Here is a 21,298-nt window from a genome sequence, read left to right on the forward strand (position 1 = left end):
GCTGGACTTACCACTAAAGGACAGATTTACTGTACAACCATGGGATCAAAGCTACAGATATCACAAACAAATAACCTGCAAAGCTTAGACTGTAGAATGACATCTACTAACTGACGAAATATTCTTCAGAAAAAAACAGTTCATGCATTATAATCATAAATATGATGAAAAGCGTCCAGAGACTTTCTTCATTCAATTCCTGAAACTATGGTAATCTAGACTTGCCACATCTTCTCGATTTGCATGGGCTGCATTGAGTGTATTTGTTCAGGGCCTGTGTGACAGACTATAGTACTTGTTGGAAATAGAAAAAAACTGTTTTTTTCGCATTGATATCTACAATTTATGTAGTTAATATGTGTAAGTGTGAAATATCTGTTAAACTAAGTTCGGCCTAACTACAGTCTCAGTGGTAGGGAGATAGGAAACGTAGAAAAAGGACTTTACTGAGGAGAGATGAGTGCAGAAATGAGAAATGGCGGGTTTTTCTAGTCCAAAGCGACTTATTTGGAACAGGCCATGGCTTTATGCAAATTAGTGTGCGATGATATTATATTACAAAAGACAATTTTTAAATGTCCATTTTAAAGTTAAACCTAGCTTCATTATAAACGATAGCTGACATAAAAAATAATAACTTTAATACTGAAACTATGAAGGATGCAGCTGCCATGGAGTCTCACTATCACTATAAAAAGAAACAGGTGGAAGGGGTCGTCTCAAAAGCAAATCCAGGACGGGTGTCACTGACGGTGGTTGGGGTCGGGCTGGGGGATAGAGATATAAGCTGAGATAAGATAATCCTTTAGGGGAATTAAACTGGGAAGCAAATGGCATGTCATAACAATTTACAAATAATATCCAGTCCTGTCGATCTTCGGGTGGTCATGCCACCTATATATTTTGAGACATTTAATACGATGGCTGATTTAAGCTTTTCCATGGGTATCATACCCTTTTACGTATTTCAACATAAACTCAATAGATGAGACATATTCAACACACATGAAAACTGAAAAATATATCCACATAAAATATCTTTGATATGACCCCTTGTGCTTAGAGGCAGGACGTGCATTTCATGCCAGGTGAGTCGACGGTCTGTCGTCATACCTGGCTGAGCGACCTAATTGCCATCTATAGTCCGATCTATTGTTTTGAGCAGCTATTCGTATTTTTTCTAAGTTTTGCCCGATTTTACGAGTAAACATGCTTTTCTGGATATACTTTTACTCATCCAACTGAACGCCCAGTTAGGCCGATGTGGGTTATTTCGACACATGCTATTCGTAAATTTGTCAATTTGTCAATTTTAGGTACTTTATAACTAAAAAACAGTTTTTATTTATAGCCCATGTGAAGCTATTTCCACATTGACAGTACTTCTAAATTATATTCATAAAAATATTGTTTAAAAAAGAAAAAGATCCCAGAGACTATATTCTCAATAGTTATTTTGTCTTACCACATGTTCTATACTCATGCTTGGGCATATTTGTTTCAGGGTCTGTAGTTGATTGGGTATAATCATTTCAGGGTCTGTATGTGATTGGGAATATTTGTTTCAGGGTCTGTATGTGATTGGGTATAATCATTTCAGGGTCTGTATGTGATTGGGTATAATCATTTCAGGGTCTGTATGTGATTGGGAATATTTGTTTCAGGGTCTGTATGTGATTGGGTATAATCATTTCAGGGTCTGTATGTGATTGGGTATAATCATTTCAGGGTCTGTATGTGATTGGGAATATTTGTTTCAGGGTCTGTATGAGATTGGGTATAATCATTTCAGGGTCTGTATGTGATTGGGAATATTTGTTTCAGGGTCTGTATGTGATTGGGAATATTTGTTTCAGGGTCTGTATGTGATTGGGTATAATCATTTCAGGGTCTGTATGTGATTGGGAATATTTGTTTCAGGGTCTGTATGTGATTGGGTATAATCATTTCAGGGTCTGTATGTGATTGGGTATAATCATTTCAGGGTCTGTATGTGATTGGGAATATTTGTTTCAGGGTCTGTATGTGATTGGGTATAATCATTTCAGGGTCTGTATGTGATTGGGAATATTTGTTTCAGGGTCTGTAGTTGATTGGGTATAATCATTTCAGGGTCTGTATGTGATTGGGAATATTTGTTTCAGGGTCTGTAGTTGATTGGGTATAATCATTTCAGGGTCTGTATGTGATTGGGAATATTTGTTTCAGGGTCTGTAGTTGATTGGGTATAATCATTTCAGGGTCTGTATGTGATTGGGTATATTAGTTTCAAGGTTTCAGGGTCTGTATGTGATTGGGTATATTAGTTTCAGGGTCTGTATGTGATTGGGTATATTAGTTTCAGGGTCTGTATGTGATTGGATATATTAGTTTCAGGGTCTGTATGTGATTGGGTATATTCGTTTCAGGGTCTGTATGTGATTGGGTATATTAGTCTCAGGGTCTGTATGTGATTGGGTATATTCGTTTCAGGGTCTGTATGTGGTTGGGTATATTAATTTCAGGGTCTGTATGTGATTGGGTATTTTAGTTTCAGGGTCTGTATGTGATTGGGTATATTAATTTCAGGGTCTGTATGTGGTTGGATATATTAGTTTAAGGGTCTGTATGAGGTTGGACATATTAGTTTCAGGGTCTGTATGTGGTTGGGTATATTAGTTTCAGGGTCTGTATGTTAAGCCCATTTCTGGTGTCCCCCGCCGTGATATTGCTGGAATATTGCTAAAAGCGGCGTAAAACTAAACTCAGTCAGTCAGTCAGTCAGGGTCTGTATGTGGTTGGATATATTAGTTTCAGGGTCTGTATGAGGTTGGACATATTAGTTTCAGGGTATGTATGTGGTTGGGTATATTAGTTTCAGGGTCTGTATGTGGTTGGATATATTTGTTTCAGCGTCTGTAAGTGGTTGGATATATTTGTTTCAGCGTCTGTATGTGGTTGGATATATATTTGTTTCAGCATCTGTATGTGGTTGGATATATAAATTTCAGGATCTGTATGTGATTGGGTACATTTGTTTCAGCATCTGTATGTGGTTGGATATATTTGTTTCAGCGTCTGTATGTGGTTGGATATATAAGTTTCAGGGTCTGTATGTGATTGGGTACATTTGTTTCAGCGTCTGTATGTGGTTGGATATATTTGTTTCAGCGTCTGTATGTGGTTGGATATATTTGTTTCAACGTCTGTATGACAGACTAGGCTACTGACAACCTCACACACACACTGTCTGCTCCTTGCCCTGTGGAGGCTTGAGTACAGTATCTTCTGACAGACAGCTCCAATTGAAGTATGACAACCATGAGGCACCCAACAAACATTGCAAAACAGAGAACTATAGTGAGACAGGACCTTGATAAAGGCTTGTTTATTTCAACATAGGTCAGAGGACTTTGATATCAGCTGAAATCAATGTCTGAGTATGAAATTACAATGTCATGGGAGTGGAAAGAGCCCAGATATTTCAACATAGGACAGATCAGACGGTATGACGGGAGGTTCGCCAACAAATCAGACAATATATAGGGCAGCCTCACATAAATGACACACATTAAGAGACAGTCATTAAAAATATGTACATTTGCTAAAATAAATAATAAATGCTGGGAGGTTCATGAAAAAATTCTACGGGAATTGCAGTCAGCATCAGGATAGGATCACAATTTCCGGTACATTAGAGCATCAAAAACCTAGTCTAAGATGACACACAATCTCCAGGACAAACACAGTTTTCATTTACTGGCTATTATGAGAAGCATGGCATATCGAGGACCTATTCTTTCCTTGATAGCCCATTGGGATGTAATCCATGACATGCTTTCAAATTCTGTCAGACTTTGATAAGAGTGAGTGAGTGAGTAGGGTTGTACGCCGTTTTTTAGCAATATTCCACCAACATCACGGCGGGGGACACCATAAATGGGCTTCACATATTGTGCCCATGTGGGGATTCAAACCCGGGTCGTCAGCGCAACGGATGGACGCTTTAACCATTAGGCTACCCCACCGCCCCAACTTTGATAAGAACAGCATTTTCAAACATGACATCTTGATACATGCACACATTAAATGTACGTCAGAAACCTTGGGATTATGATGATACTACTTTGAATCCTATTAAGCTTGTGATGGACTGGTGTCTGCAGTTTGTCAGTGTCCTCTGTCAACATGATCTTGGTCTGATTCTCTTCAACAAGCATGTTTCCGTCACTACGAGTGTAAGGAAACAACCTCATCAATAACAACTCCTTGTGGTTTTCATTAAGCCTCATTTGGATGTCGATTCTTCCACCTCTATCTAGCTACATTTATCATCACTTCAACAGTCTAAGAATCTCCCTTGAAACATTGCTAGATCAAGTAAAGAAGTTGTAATCCATAATGTTGTAGGTTTTGTTATTAACTCGCTAACTAGAATGTCAACAGATACTAAGACAGCAACACCTGTTTGGAAGTGCAGCTGAACAGTTTGTGATTCCTTCTTGTATTAATGATTCAGATCAGGATAAATTTTGTGTGAATTTATAATTCCAAAGACTAATTAACTTCCACCTAGCCATGTATTTGTGTAGAATTATTCATAGCATTACCAGGGCTCGATTTAGTGCTTTGTTACTTGCACTGGTGCAGCCCAATATTACAAAGTGCAACCTAGTTATTAGTCTTACTTGCACCAGGTGCAAGTTAACTTTTGAGAAATAAATCAACAATAAGTCTAACATTATATGAGCAGTATATAACTGTCAGCTCATTTTTCTTCTAAACTTTGAGTAAGTCAATAGCATATTTCTTTCTTCACATATTGCAAAAACAGCAGTGCAACTGGAATTTGGCTGGTGCAACTGGGTTTTTATCTCAGGCTGCACCTGGTGCAAGTGGGTTAAAATCTCTAAAATCGAGCCCTGATTACTTATTAGAAACTAATCACCACAATTAATCTTCATCATCAGTGTATCATACCCCTTGTGGGGGTTGTCATTCACATTGTACATGCTTCTCCATAAAAACATCATCAACCACCTAGCCATAAATTATGAACAATCCCTAGTATCAAATAAATTTGAACAAGGGTCATCAGAAGATGACATATGCCCCCGGCCCCCAAATCTATCATTAAAATATTGACACAGTTCACTGTTTGTTACGAGGGAGGAGTGCAGAGAAAGGGACAGCCAGGTGTTCGAGAACGAATGGAGACGGCACAGCACAGGTTAATGAATAAATAACTTTGTCTGTGAACTTGCTTCTCGAACACCTGGCTGTCCCTGTCTCTGCACTCCTCCCTCGTAACAAACAGTGAACTGTGTCACTATTTTAATGATAGTTTGTTAAACAACTTTTTTATTTTTAGGACAAAATTCTGCAAAAACCTCACAGAGTGGGTATGATTTTTGATTATCATCAGCGTTTCATTGAGTATGTTATGTTTTTTAGTTTTTGAGTTAGACTGCAATTCATCGGTCCACTTTTGAGCCAAACGGACTGTAAGTGAGGAAACAAACCCTTGCCCAAAGCATAAGGAGCAAAGTCTTCAACTACCTGGTCAACTCACCATCCCTAATTATCAAGAACAGTGGGCTTATTTTTCTAAAACTAACTTGACTTGAGGCACGTTCAAACAGACTTCTCAATTACCAAAATAAAATGCCTCAAATTTCATGATTGTCAAATCCCTATGGCCACCGCAGGAAAGGTAGTTAACTGCCCTGACAAACTTACATGCAAAATTGGCAGCTTCTAGCACTTTTCCAGCTATATAAAGGCAGCTGGACCAGGCAATCCAGTGACTAACGCTTCACTCGCAACAATCTACTAAATCTATGTGTGATGACAAGCAATCAACTGTGTCATCAAGTCACCGATCCTGCCCGCACAACTCATGTTGTTGCCCATTTTGAAAGCATAGGTTGATGGGGATTTATATTCTCACCTGGAAACCTAATGTGGGAAAAGTACTGGTCATAAAAGAAAAAGTATTCTCCGATCAATAAATGCTGATGAAAATAACAGTTTGAACATTGCTGTGAACACTATTCCATACCCACAGCTGTCCAGTGTTTTCTATCTTGGAGAGACCCAAGAGCACAGACATGGTGTCAACATACCTAGAAACGTGATCGAAATGATTCAGGATTCATTCAAGGGATGCAAGTCTATAAAGCAAATTGGGACCCTCAGATGACTTGATCATCCCTGAATCTAAATGTTGATGAGAGATACAGGGTAAAGAGGTTATAGTTGAGTGACCACTGACTCACCTGATGGAACTTTTTCCTCATTGCATAGAGCTCCTCGTTAACCTCAACCCTGGCTTTCTCGTTGTCCTTCTTGCTGGGAAGTTTCATGTATTTTGTTAAAGCCTGCTCGTGTTCTGAAATAGATAGACAGGCATCATCATGATATACATATGATCAGTTTAACAGTGAGGGAGTTAGTTAAACATCTATGTTCTGGAAAATCTAGACTGGTGTTAATAGGATCCACTATGCCCAGATTAAGATTTATTAGTGAGTCTGGCTCAACAAAGCCTTAAATGTATCACAACAAGCCAGCTGGTGTGTGAGGAAAGTTCTAATTGATGTAGGTGTAGGCATTGACTACATTATAGTGTCAGGCACAGGCAAACTTAGAGACAGAATCAGGCAAACTTGGATTCCAGTCCATGGTCATAGATTATAGGCTGGCCCAAGGGACACAACTCTGCAAGCAAAGTATGACACCTCCACTGATGAACCATCATGTCCAGTTTTAAGAAGTTGACTGAGACATTTGGATAGATGATTGACAAAACACACACTGACCACTAAGAGAAAAAAATGAATGAAGAAATTATCTTCTTCAGTTTATGTCATATATGCAAGAAAAATATAGACAAAACCAGGGCTTGAGTTAAGGAAATGAAACATACTTCCACTCTGTGTATCCTTAGGTAATAACATTGTTACACCAGTACAAAACAGGTTGCATGTGTGACTCTAAAATAAACTTACATATAATGCTTGAGTTTGGGTAAATATGATTCAGAACATCCAGGGCTCCAGATAATTTTCCAACATCAGGAGTACGTACTCCTTATTTTTTTCAATATAGGAGTACTGGAAAACCTTAAGAGTACATTTAAAGTACTGAATGGAATTTAATGGAGTATCAGTAATCTTGTGTTTCATTTCATATATGCACCACAACATTGCTACTCTAGTGTAAACAGGTCAATAAACAATAAAACAATACTTTTTCAGATAAATATGTCTGTAAATGATTCTAAGACCATACACCATTGCCGTGGTGCTTATCTGCTACGTTTTCTAAATTATTTCCTACCGTATCGTGCATATTTGTTATCAGTACATACGCCAATACGGCCCTTATCTGGAGCCCTGGAACATCATTATAACCAAAAAGTTCTGTCTGATAAGATCACCATCCTACTTCATAATATTTCAAGAGAAGAACAGTAAAAGTCATAGTCAACAGGCCTACCAAAGAAAACCTTCCCACTGTTACTTAAAGTCCAACTGTGCAGAACAAGAGTCATCAGAAGATGACATATCCCCCCGGCACCCACATATTTGAAAGAACAAATCATCTGACAGTTATTTAAAGTCCAGCTTGATTTTTATCCAGCTTGATTATTTTTTAGACTAAGTCCAAATGGTTTCCATGGAAATCATGAGTAATATAAATGCCCAAAATTCTGTAAATAGCAAAAGGCACCATTTCAAAATTTGCCAAATATATCTGCCAAGTTCTGTTGAGAGATATTGAACGCTTTTCAAGTTGTGCTCCGGAAATGAAGCCAACCCCTCCTTTTTTGGACTAAGTCCGAATCGTTTCCATGGAAACCGGGAAAAATAAATATGCCAAAAATCTGCCAAATAGCAAAAGGCACCACTTTGGCATCAGCCTCACATATCTGCCAAGTTTTGCTGAAAGACATTAAGAAGTTTTCAAGTTGTGCTCCAGAAACAAATCCCGCCCCTCCCTTTTGAGACTAAGTCCGAATCATTTCCATTGAAACTGAAAAAAATATAAATGACAAAAATCTGTAAATAGCAAAAGGCACCACCTTAGGTTCTGTTTGATATATCTACCAATTTTTGTTGAAAAATATTGAACAGTTTTTGAGTTATGCTCCAGAAACAAAATGATTACGGACGCACGGACGTCGATTATATCCCCCGCGGATTACATGCCGGGGAAAGCGAAAAGCCAACTAATCATGGAAATAGCAGCATAAACAGTAAAAACAGCAACTTTAAATCGCTAAAACTGGATAAAAAAACGAAGAGACTGCAACTTCGATTTTGCGCATGTGCACATGGCAGAGGAAGTCTCGACCACATGTTGACATTTTCCAGCTTGGACAAAACATGAGTGCTTAGATTCCCTTTTTAAAGTATTTGTATTGTTTATTTGGCATTCATCATCATCATACTTGTGTGCACACTTGTTTAGCTTACCTTCCATTCATATGAAATGATTGACAGCAATTATTTCGACATATTCAATACTTTTTCTGCGTGAGGCAATTCACAGTTGCTCGAAAATAGTTTTCCAGTTCAGATCGTAACGCGCATGGGCAGTAGAGGTCAATGTTCGCTGACATAAAAATGTTGCAGTTTCATAGTCTTTTGTTGCCATTTTTACTGTTTCAGTAGTGAGGTAATATGTTTCTGTTGGTATTTCCACGATTAATGTGGACTTTTCTGCATTTTTCTGCACAGTGGGAAAGTTTTCTTCAGTAGGCTTGGTCATGAGAGTCACTACTCAAAGCCAGTTCCTCATCATTCTGTTTTCCTGGTGATGTTTGTGTTCTTTGAAAGGCACAATGCACACAGTTAAACTCACAATGACATACACAGCAATAATACTTTGCCCCCAAACTATAATGTTTGATCTCTTTGTCAACTTGAATTCTATTTCCTTTCAAATCCTTTCAATTCCTTTGAAATAAGTTGACTAAGCAATCAAACATAAATTTATCTCAGAGACAGTCAGAAGAATATATTTGAAATATATATGATTCAAGTGGTGACCTGAAGTTTCAAGGTGCAGATATTAAACTACTGATTTGATGTTGCGTTGATGTTAATGTAAGGGAGATAACTCTCATTCCATACTCACCATGAGATGCAATCTGGAACATTTCAAACATTGTGCTGATTTCTGAAAAACAAACCCAAACATAGAAATAAAGAATAAAGACACACACATTCATAATGGTACTGGACTAAGGCTACAAAGAAATCCAAAAAACATCCTTGGTTGTGTGAGACAGGGCTTAGTCTTGCTGCCATATTCCTTACCATAAATTACAATATGTAAATTGATAAAAATCTTGTTTTTGCTATTATTTCAAATTTCTCTGAGATATGTTTGAGGTAATCTGTGGTTTGAAATCAGCAGAACTGATTTGACCAAAGTGGATTAAGGCGGGAATGTTGTTGTCAACAATATGAACTAATGAACATGGTTCCACAGTAATTTATTTCAGATAATGGATTTCAGAGCTCCAATTATCGATATAATGTACTTTATAGCTTAAAATATGGAAATAATGGACTGAGATTTAGAGTTATGAAAATAATGGATTCAAGAGCTCCCCTTACCAAACTAATGTTGGGAGCTCTAATAATCAAAATAATGGATTTGAAGGCCCCAATATCAAAACAACAGATTTGAATGCTCCAATTATCAAAATATAGGACTCGAAAGTTCCAATTATTGACATAATGACAGCTTCAGTTATTTACAAAATTGACTTGAAAGCGGTAAAATATCAAAATAATGGACTTAAAAGCTCCAATTAGAGAGCTGTAAAATGTGAGATACCTACCATCCATGTCAGCCTGAAGGAACTTGCTAAGTGGGTACATCATTGTCTCCGAGAACTGAGATGCTAAGACCTGCTGGACCGAACTGATCTGAACACAAAAACACACCAGTTACACCTCTCATGAAACACAGGAAATGATATATAGAAATATACACACAAAAACAGCAAGTCACTGAACATTTGATCCTGTCCATTTGATCATTGTTTTGGAATCCTAAATATTTTCAGAACCTATTCTGTATGTATTTCTTCACTATTGAAGGATGTGCTAAAACAGCGACTTGTATTCTTTTAAACTTACATCATCAAGGTAGCTTGCAAACTGATTGAGAGTTGTGGTTAAAATACTGTTTTCACTTTCCAGGGGGAATTTCTGAAACATAAAACTCAAATATACACATATGAAGTATACATATACATAATACACAGCCATGCAAGAAATAAATTTGTGTGAGTGAGTAAATTGGTTTGGTTTATTCATTGATTGAAACATATTTTATTCAATTAAGAAACGGATTGGGCACAAGTTATCCAACTTAAATAAGCCCTCTCCACATAGTTATAAGTGTATATTACAAAAATGTTCAACAAGAGGCAGACAAAGGGTATAGATATGTACAGACAGAGTTATTTAAATCGTTTAGTGTCATGGATGTAGATATGTACAGATTTAAAAACATTCTGATTTTCACTAAGCGAGAGACCTGCATTGCCATATAAGATGAGATTAATATCAATACATGCTCTATTATTCACTATATTTTCTAAAGAGGTTAACATTTGTTATCTTTGAATTATATATAATGGACATTCAAGAAAATAATGAAAAGCATTTTCACAATTATGGCCACACTGACAAAGTGCATTTTTTCTAACATTAATTCTGAATAAATCATAATTAAGTGTACATGTCATATATCTTAATCTTGTATGCAAAACATTTAGTTTCCTTTTCCCATATGAGAAATATACGGGTGCACATTTTTGTTTCACATGAACTGCAGTTTTAAAAGACACAACAGATTTACAGTTTCTGATAGCTAAGGGGATGTTATTCCACAGTTTAATTGTTGATGGAAAAAAGGATAGAGTCGAATAAGGTAGTCTTGTACAGGGTTGAGTGTAATTACTGGAGTTTCTTAATTCATAATTTGTTCGACTACCTACTACAGGAGGGAGTAAATCATAAAGAAAACTTGGAGCAAGGCCTGTATGTATCTCATAAAATAACGATAATTTTGTCACCCTTCTTCTTTCAGATAGTAAATTATTATAGTTTATTAAAACACACTGGCCAGTATTTCAGATATATGAAGAAAGTAAACTTCACTGCAAGGAAAGTCTGATGTAAAGCAGGTCTTACATATGGAAGAAACCAATAAACAAAGATGTTATGGGTATGGTGCTGACAGACCTCACAAATGAATGAGATTTAATCGGGGATTTGAACCGTCATAGGTTCCTGGCACCTCAAAGACAGGCAACTCTGCACAACTATATGCAGCAAATCACAGATGACTGGGACACCCCTTTCCACTTGCAGTTTTTTCAAAGAACAAACATGGCATATTTCATGGAGTTTTCTTTGGTAATTTGATGAGGATAAATTTCGTATACAACAAAAATATACAATAAAAATTAAACAAAGAAATATTACTTAAATGTTTTAGTATACTGATAAAATAATCTCTGGCAACTCATAACACATGTACAGTGAAACCTGTCTAAACCGGCACCCCACGGGACCGAAATAAAATGCTGGCATAGACAGGGTGCCGGATTAGACAGTGACGATCATTTTCCAACATGGCTGCCATTTACACTCATCATTCTCTTTATGTCTGTAATGCCTTTGATCTTTTGTAATTGTGCAACCAATTAAAACAATGTTGATGACAGAACCAATGCCTATTTATATACTCTGACACGGGTCATTCTCACTTACCCACCACCCTAAAGTTATGATAAGGGATTAAAGAGGATTAGTGTACACGGGTTAGTGATTACACTGCTCACCGTGAAATTCGGTCCTGGTGGGACACACTAATTAGTCTCATCCAGGTGAACGGTGTTCACCGTTCATGAACTGAGGTTATTGATTTGTTGTTGATGCTGATTTTTTAATATATTTAGTGAACACTCTTTCCCATCACCATCAGTATATGGTTTAAACATATTTATTTCTGATACATTGTTCAGAAGCTGGATCGGCAAACAAGCAGGACACTGATATTAATGCCTCTCCAGACAAAACAACATTTATGCGACTTACATTTCATAACAATATTACAAAAATACATGGTATCATAAATAACTATAAGCATACAATATACATGAATATGAACATCCACACAGCCACAAATACTTTTAGTTCTGCAAAGGGACAGATGAAAACTTAAGACAGATTAAATCTTTTTGAACTGGTAATAAAGGTATGTACAGATTTGATAATATCATGATTTATAGATCTAGGTAATTCTAAGTTACCATACAGAACGTCATTTATGTTATATCCATGTTTGAAATAAAATAAATTGTTTCTTATGGAATCATAATTGGGACATATAAAAAGATACTGAAGGGTGTCCTCGAAGGCGGCACCACAAATACACGATGGGTTATCAGATATAAATCTACTTACTTTATGGGCATTTAAATCGCTGCATTCTAATCGGAGTCTACAGTGGATTATTTGACAGAACCTGTTTCCAATGTTGATATCAAATCCGAATGAAGTATTACAATATAGTGTAATTTTGTTTTTAAATTCACTTGGTGACTGTATAAGTCTGAGTTCTTCAGATAAAGAATTCCAAAGATCAATAGTACTGGGCAAAAATGATTTAGCATATGAAGTAGTTCTTATAGGGATTTTCTGCAAATTTGAAGAGTTTCTTAAGTTATATGGGTTTGCAACAGAGACAGATTCTGTCACGAGACTGCTTAAGTAATCTGGTGTTTTGTTATGTATCATTTTATGGAATATATAATGATACATATGGTCGCTTATCCAGTCAGCCAAACCTCCATGCAAAAAAGATTACATATGTACATTTGAATTCACGATTGTGTAATCTTAAACAGCTGTTTTTGGCTGGCAACATGAATGTTTATGCATATTGTGACCAATTTCCCATTTAACTGGGTATTGAATTGTGTAATTATTGTCAAGTAGTGATGATGACCGACAGTGGCAATGATACATATAAGATGTAAATTTTAAATGACAGTAATGTTGTATTATCTGCGAGAATGACCAGTTTGATTGATGTTGTATCATCTGAGAGAATATGTCTATTAGGAACAGGAACGGTAGCAGAGAATATGTTACGTGTCGAAACATGTTATTTGTACTGCATTGAACAATCAAATAAATTGATAATTGTCACCCCTTATGGGAATCACATTTATGGGGGGGGTCTTATTTCATGGGGAGCAAAATTTAAGAGACATCTATTGTCTAGCGGATTATTCTGCTTCAGTGATTTGCCCACCTAGAACAATAGGTGGTGGGTAAACGAGAAGACCCCTCTGACACACGCCCCTCACTTGAAAACAATTAATGCAATCCCCCAGTGTTTATAAAGCATAACCACAGTAATCCTACGAGCGTTTGATTCACCGCGCAATCACTACTTCCTGATTATCTAGCGTGCCAAGAGGATTAATTAGTGTATTGGGTTATGGTTCCTTGATTGGACTGCTCATACCCATGCCAGTTTAGACAGTGTTATTTACAGTTCAAATTGCTTGTTGGGACCAGAAAGTCGTGCCTGAATACGGAATTGACATGTTGTAAAATGGGGGGACCAAAATTTTATGCCAGTTATGACAGTGTGCCAGATTAGACAATGTTTAATGATCATAATATCATTGTAAAATGGCTGGACCAAACTTTTATGCTAGTTTTGACAGTGTGCCGGATTAGACAGGTACCAGTGTTGGCAGGTTCCACTGTATAGTATAGTCATTAACATCCTGTACACCTGCTCCAGAATCATCAGTATCTTTTCCCAATAAGCATAAAACATTAATACATCCTCGGAGGCTCCACATACCAAAACCATCCCCATGTTTACATACTCTAATTTATTTCCACATTAAATTTGTCAGCTGAAAATCCATAAACCATTAAAGTGTGGCCTCAGTATTTGACTTACCTGCACTTCATATGTTCGGAGCTGCTGGGCTAGGGCCTGAGTTGCTGCACACAGCTCATTCTGCAGAGATAAGACTTGGTCAGTGAATGGGTAGTACCATAGCACATCAGTTCGATGTGGGAGAAGTAAATGAGTTGGGTTTTACGCCTCTTTTAGCAATATTTAAACAATATCACAGTGAGGAACACAAGAAATGGGCTTGACACTTCACACATTGTACCTATGTGGGAAATAGAACCCGGGCGTGATGTTCAAAACGCTTTAACTACTGGGCTAGTATGGCTGAGACAGGTAACCGGATACCTGGGACGGGTGAGTAATGAGATGGACCAGGGTACACATCTCAATATCCAGACCAGTTATGATCATGTGACTAATAGATTAAACAATGTAATACGTTATTCTTTATGCTTAAAAGCTTGTATTGTCTTTGAAGATTTAGACATTACTTACAGTCACCTGTTTTGAATATGATACATGATTAAGATATTGAAAAACTCAAAATGTTAGCCCCTGAGCTGAAGAAGATATTGCCATTTCTTACAAACTTGATGTCAGGAATTAACATATCGGGTATCAACATTAACATATAGGGTAGGGTAATAGAGGGTGGGGTACCCAGGTAGAACATTTGGACCTGTCCCAGCCCTATAGCCCAGCACCCATGATGTTAAAGATCACATATACTCTAAGGGGGTACAAATACATAAATCACTAATTGGCATCGCTATAAATGAAACCCCGTCATTAAAACTACTCACTTCGATCTTTAATCAACTTAAATCGACCTTTTTGACAACAGTGCACAATTCTCCCCCACGAACGAAATTTCAACCAATCAGAGCGGTTGTAATGCATTGTAATATTCTAACCATGATGCAATGATATCAGTCTTTGACACACATAAAATGTATCGTGTACTATGTCTGAAAAGCTCTCTATGCTGTCCCAGACAAGTGATCAATATTGACATTTCTTATCATTGACAACACTAATAGTAAGGCCCCACAGGAATAACATCAGTCTTATAACTGGGTAATGATTACCTGAGTCAACATGTTAGATTCCACATGTTGAGAGGGAAGTGTACCATAAAGTATACAAATAACACACGGACACGCCCAGGCTAGTCCAGTAGTTGGCTCCAACCTTATTACCAGATCAGCGTAAGAGGTGATGTGAAGTGAGGGTTAATGTTGCGTTCAAGGCTATTATACTTACGCTGAGGTAAATGTGTGTGTGTGCGTGTGAGTGTGTGTGTGGCTGCGTATATAAAGAATACTAAACAATGTCCCGCGTAATACCATATTTATGAAACGAGTGAATGGTTCGGTATCTAACAAGCGAGTAAAGAGGCTAGTGAGTTTCCACAATGCCTTAAACAGTATTTCAGTAGTGTAGTGATGCAAGTTTCAAACGTTTACCATTTTGGCGAAGTCCACTGGTACAATGCTGGCAAACATTATTATAAGGAACCTGAGATTTCATCCCCTGATCACAGGTTTCTGGCACACCCAAGGGACATAACTCTGCACATTACATTACAGTGCCTAAGTCAACTGGGCCTCCTTAATCAGAAATGAGAATAAAACAGAAAGAACTGGTTTACAAATTAAGTGAAGAAGCTCACCTGAGCAGACATGACTCTCTGGCAACAGCTGTGCAGGTTGCTGGTGTACTTCTTCAGAATCAAAGCATCCTTCTCAAACACCGACAGGAGACTCCGCGTCTGCAACAGTATACATAACACTGGTAGCTGAATCATCAATAAACATGTACCAATTTTATCACAGCAATCTTAACACAGGAAGTGAAATATTCAATAAACAGTACTACCACAGTAAACTGAACAGAGGTAGCCAAGTCATGAACAAACACATACTGATAGTACCACAGTAAACTAAACATGGGTACCCAAACCATATAAACATGAACAAGTACTACCACATTAAACTACACAAGATTTACTAAGTCATTGATAAACAGGTTTGTTTGTTTGTTTGTTTGTTTGTTTGTTTGTTTGTTTGTTTGTTTGTTTGTTTGTTTAACACAGCACACAGCAATATTCCAGCTATATGGCAATGGTCTATAAACATCAAATCTGGACCAGACAATCCAGTGATCAACAGCATGAGCATCAATCTACGCAATAAGGATATAATGACATGTGTCCACCAAGTCAGCGAGCCTGACCAACCGATCCCGGGAGTCGCCTCTTCAATAACCTTGCACTGGCATTACCACAATATAAGATTTACAGAGTTGGACAAGGCCACCAAGTCAGCGAGCCTGACCAACCGATCCCGGGAGTCGCCTCTTCAATAACCTTGCACTGGCATGACCACAATATAAGATTTACAGAGTTGGACAAGGCCACCAAGTCAGTGAGCCTGACCAACCGATCCCGGGAGTCGCATCTTCAATAACCTTGCACTGGCATTACCACAATATAAGATTTACAGAGTTGGACAAGGCCACCAAGTCAGTGAGCCTGACCAACCGATCCCGGGAGTCGCCTGTTCAATAACCTTGCACAGGCATTACCACAATATAAGATTTACAGAGTTGGACAAGGCCACTAGTGTGTTAGCCTCAGTAAAGATAATGTTCATATTTAGTGATTGTCAGGGGAAGCAACTGATTGAAGCCTCTCATTGATTTTGTACATGACCTGCAGGGGGGTCACCTACTTTGTACAGACATTTTGGGGTAGTCATTCCCACTGTGCATGCTCCTCCATAAAAATCATCATCACTCCACCTAGCCATAAATTATGACCGGTCCCTAACCACCATTTAGTTCTGAGTGAGTGAGTTTTACGCTGCACTCAGCAATATTCCAGCGGTATGGTGGTTGTCTGGAAATAATTGAGTCTGGACCAGACAATCCAGTGATCAACAGCATGAGCATCGATCTATGCAGTCGGGATACAATGCCCTGTGTCAACCAAGTCAGCGAGCCTGACACCACCTGATCCCGTTAGTCGCCTCTTACAAGCATGGGTTACTGACGATCAATTCTAACCCAGATCTTCACAGGTTATTTAGTTCTAAGTTTCACCTCCAAAGCAGAAATTTTTAAAAGACTGGTTGTTTTGTCACAAAATCTAACCCTTTCACTTTAACCACCTGTCCACAATGTGTCAAGCTGGGAATGACACATGTAAAATGATTAATCAGTTTTCCTTCAGGCATGCACAAATCCACTTTCAATTTTCCTTGGAATTTTGAATGTCTTGCTTTCCAAATGTTGTACATGCTTATGTTTGTCATTCTTGTGGAATTTGTTGTCAGCTGTATACTATGTTGGGTAACATATTTCAATGTATTGGAATTTGTTGTCAGGTATATACTATATATGCTTCAGATTTGTCAGTGAAATGGAATGAGTGGTCAGTTCAATACTAGCAACAGCTGGTGTCGCCATGTCCTCCATCTTCCCATTCAATATGCTACTTCCAAAAATATTTTGTCAATAAACATCAATACACCTCTGTTAGTTTCACCCATACTTGATTATATTATTCACATAAACATATGCACTGATTTTGTAGTTTCCACTTGGATTCAGGGTTAGAGAAGACAAAATGGATCAGGGGGAAGACATGGTCACAGCTTGTCATTGTACCCAGATGATGTGAACAGTTGTCCATGCTAATGTGCTAAGTGCTGACAAGCTAATTTTACATTAATTAATTCAGATCTAACAAATATATTTTGGATGCAGTTCTGTTGTAAACTGATAATAATAAGTGTTGGCATTACATATCTTGCAGCACAACACACTATATATACATCTTTACAGCAATAATCTATACTGCCCTAAGATCCTCTAGAGCCTAGAGCTAAAGACATTTCGAAAAAATATATTTCCTCAATGTGATACAGTATTCGGATTAAATTTATTATTTCTTTAAATAGTCTGTCACAAATTATTCGTGACAGCTTCCTGCTGGAAAATCAATACTCAATGAATTTCAAGGAAAACAGCATTTGAAACAGGTCAGGAAACATATTGACGAAAATAAGAAGAAAAATATTTTATTATTGTGTCACATGCTAATATACGGTACATAATGACACGATTAAAACATTCCCATAGCATTTGGACATTTGGTCCATGAGACATATATAACATGGTAAAATATTTAAGATAGACAAATAGTGTATATTACACATATATCACGCATGCAACATTATACCAATTTTATACATTTACCATTTAACATGATGCCATATTTCAGAAGACAGAAAACCAAATAGAAGATAGGTCGGGCTGAATCTGGTTAGACCTTGTCAGTTTTGAAACTAACCAACAGGCCCTTTTACAAGTCAAATGACCCAGCTCAAAAACAAGAAGAGTTTATGCAATTTTTTTAAAAGGTACATCCTACACTAGCATAAACTGCAGCAAGCACATGCATTTTAAAACTTCAAAAAGCTCCAAGACTACAAATTGGTCCCAAATGAATATTGCAATTTAGACAAATCTTGTGTGTAATAAAACGTAATGAAAAAGCCTTTCAGTCATACGCTGCCAATGCAGCCACAGTCACTCGGAATATTTAGTTCCAATCAAAATGCATTAATGCATTACTGAGCATGCACTGATCCACTACATACCAGCTGATCAATAGGTAAGGAATGTAACCATTGTCATTAGCTGAATCAATCAATAAAAATACTTTAATGTTGCCATGATTGTATCAGCATTATCATAGACTAAGGTTACATTTATTGCATTGAAGAATCCTAATATCATGTACAACCAGCGTGTCATCCACCAATGGAACCAATTAATTATTGAGGCACTTTAAAAACGACAACCCGTGACTCACAGTAGACATAGGTGTGTGCATGTACGTAATTACATGTGCACTGAACCATGCATACACAATCTTTAACCCCAGATATGCTGACTTTACAACAGAGACACAGCTGATATATCGCCCAGGCGACTCAGATTAGCTGCAGAGAAGTCCAATGTTTATGTCCATAAACGAGCATCTGTTAAATACATTGCACGGAAAAACAGATTCTTAAGAAATACATCTCAATTCATATTTACCACAGACACAATTATATCCGCAATGCGTCTTATGCATACATATGTACCAGATCCGATTTCAATTAAAGGGGTTATTTATGACTGGATATTGACAACTGCACCGACAAGTTGGGGTCACTCCCACTCGATAGCATGTCGATTTCAATCAGTCAAACTAAATACCTGAGGGCTGTCTTCTAGTGCCTCTTCTAAGTGTAACTTCTCTATGTCAGGCATTTTGAAACATACACAGTTAGTCGACCACTGTTACCGCGCTATTATCTGAGAGCAATATATCTCGTAGTTGTTTACTGTCTTCGGTAGTTTTCATGACATTCTACCGCCGACTGCTCGCATACTATTTGTCTAACAACTAATCGACGGTTAATCCTATGGGTAACCTCCGTTGTGTGTGTTTCATGCCGACATCCTGTTTGTTTTAATTGTTGATTTCCAAACAACGGAATAAAGCTTGTTTCTATGCTGTTACTGTGTAAGTCGTTGTTTCAGGTCTTAGATGCATAACTTAAATACAATTGGGTCGACGTAACGGTTGAAATATTCCTATTCGAGTCGTATATCACAAATTGTTTGTTTTACTGAGTGTAAAGTGTGGAGTGGTGTTGTGAGAAACTGTTATGCGTGAAATACATATTACCATTACTGACTATGTTAATTCTATCAAAATCCATATTGAATTACTAATAACTAGTCACTGACTGTTTTTGTTATAGTTTCACAAGTCAGAACCTTCTAAAAGTACCTTACCTTCAGGCAGTTTCTAGGACTCTGCGATAAAGTTTATGTGATCATGCCCAAGTAAGCTGAAACTTAGTTACAATTTATGCATATACCGTATTTCCTCTAAGAGACGTTGGTACCAAACAGACGACTCAAGTTCTTCTATCAAAAGACGCTGGGGTCTCTTGTGCAGCTCTATATTATACTCAGGGGCGGATACAGCTTTTTAAGAAAGGGGGTGCACACTTCATTTTCTCCCGAGTTTCAATGGTCAATTAATAAACTTTCAGGACAAAGGGGGTAGGGGTGCTCGCGGGCATCCCTGCACCACCCCACCCCCTCTCTGGATCCGCCTCTATATGATACTGCGAATTTCAAATTTGGAGATCCTGTAATTTCAAATAGTCTCTGTATATCAAAACGTTTTACTTAATTTGGAACAATGTGCTTTAGCTGGGTATCTAACATACAGTCATCTTTAAAAGCACAGTAGGGCCATTCCAATCTATCGTGACAAAATTAAACTCCAAGTCTTTGGTGTTAGATGTCGAATGAAGCACTATGGTTTGAGTTCAGAGTTTCGTGTAGGTTTTTTCAGTCGAAATGAAAAAAGCCGATAGTAGTAGGTTTAGTTTTCTACACCGTGCGTAACTATTATGACGTCACACCACCCATCGTAATGCAACACAAATATGACGTCAAGCAGTCAGTTGTCTCTAAAACCTGAATTCTAAAATACCTCTCTACCAGATCAAATGTTCCGATTGTACTTTATCCTGAGATAAAATACACTTTTGCGTAATAGTTCGTAGCTAAACTGTACTTTAGGACACTTCACATTTTGGTACAGCAAACTTTAAATACACTGTCACAGGCTATATCTATCGTCATTTCTACCCGAGATTTATTGCCATACAAATTTGAATAGTTTAGTAAACGTAAAGCTGCATATTGGAATCTAAAGTTGTACGTAATCATCTGAAAATTCCTATTGCTTGAGAAAGAAGTGCTTTTTAATCTGATTGTGATTTGATACCCGTGATTGCTCAATCAGATAAATGCACTGTCCAAATTTAGCGTTGATTTAGGAGATAAGCATACAGGAATTTGCATCAGTGTTGGTAGCAATTACATATAACAGTGCCAAACTGAATTTGGAAGCAAAGCACTGTGTTTGGGTTTAACGAATTTGCTAAGCAAGGCTTTTAATCCATAGGTTTGAAAAGAATGACGATTCCAACCCAAGAATCACTGATAATAACCTATATAAAAAGGAAGAACCGGTGATTGTGCTTGAACGGTTTTTGGCACTTCAATATGTGTGCTATACAGTTACTTTAAATGCCAGCCAAGCGTGGCAAAAACCCTTATATCCTGATTTGAAAGAAAACGAAAAGTTTTTAATTAGTTGACGCAATATTAAAATGGGTAATATGTATCGCATAAACGCATTTTTCTCCCATTGAAACTTGAATGCTCAAAGCTTTACAAAAGTTTGCTTATTGGTTTTTCGATT

General features: G+C 37.5%; 1 protein-coding gene across 1 annotated transcript in view; it reads right to left on the minus strand.

Moving 5' to 3' along the window:
* The window catches only part of LOC124258713 (DCC-interacting protein 13-alpha-like), a 66,363-nt gene extending 46,975 nt beyond the window's left edge, over positions 1-19,388 (minus strand). Inside the window, 7 exon segments of the mRNA XM_046692788.1 lie at positions 6,258-6,370; positions 9,124-9,165; positions 9,836-9,923; positions 10,137-10,208; positions 13,996-14,055; positions 15,626-15,724; positions 19,225-19,388. Of these exon segments, the coding sequence (XP_046548744.1) occupies positions 6,258-6,370; positions 9,124-9,165; positions 9,836-9,923; positions 10,137-10,208; positions 13,996-14,055; positions 15,626-15,724; positions 19,225-19,278 (528 nt within the window). The 5' untranslated portion in view covers positions 19,279-19,388.
* Between the last annotated feature and the right edge of the window lie 1,910 nt (positions 19,389-21,298).

The sequence above is a fragment of the Haliotis rubra genome, unplaced genomic scaffold (genome assembly GCF_003918875.1).
Source record: "Haliotis rubra isolate DU_JTF1 unplaced genomic scaffold, ASM391887v1 Scf7, whole genome shotgun sequence".
Lineage (NCBI taxonomy): Eukaryota > Metazoa > Mollusca > Gastropoda > Lepetellida > Haliotidae > Haliotis > Haliotis rubra.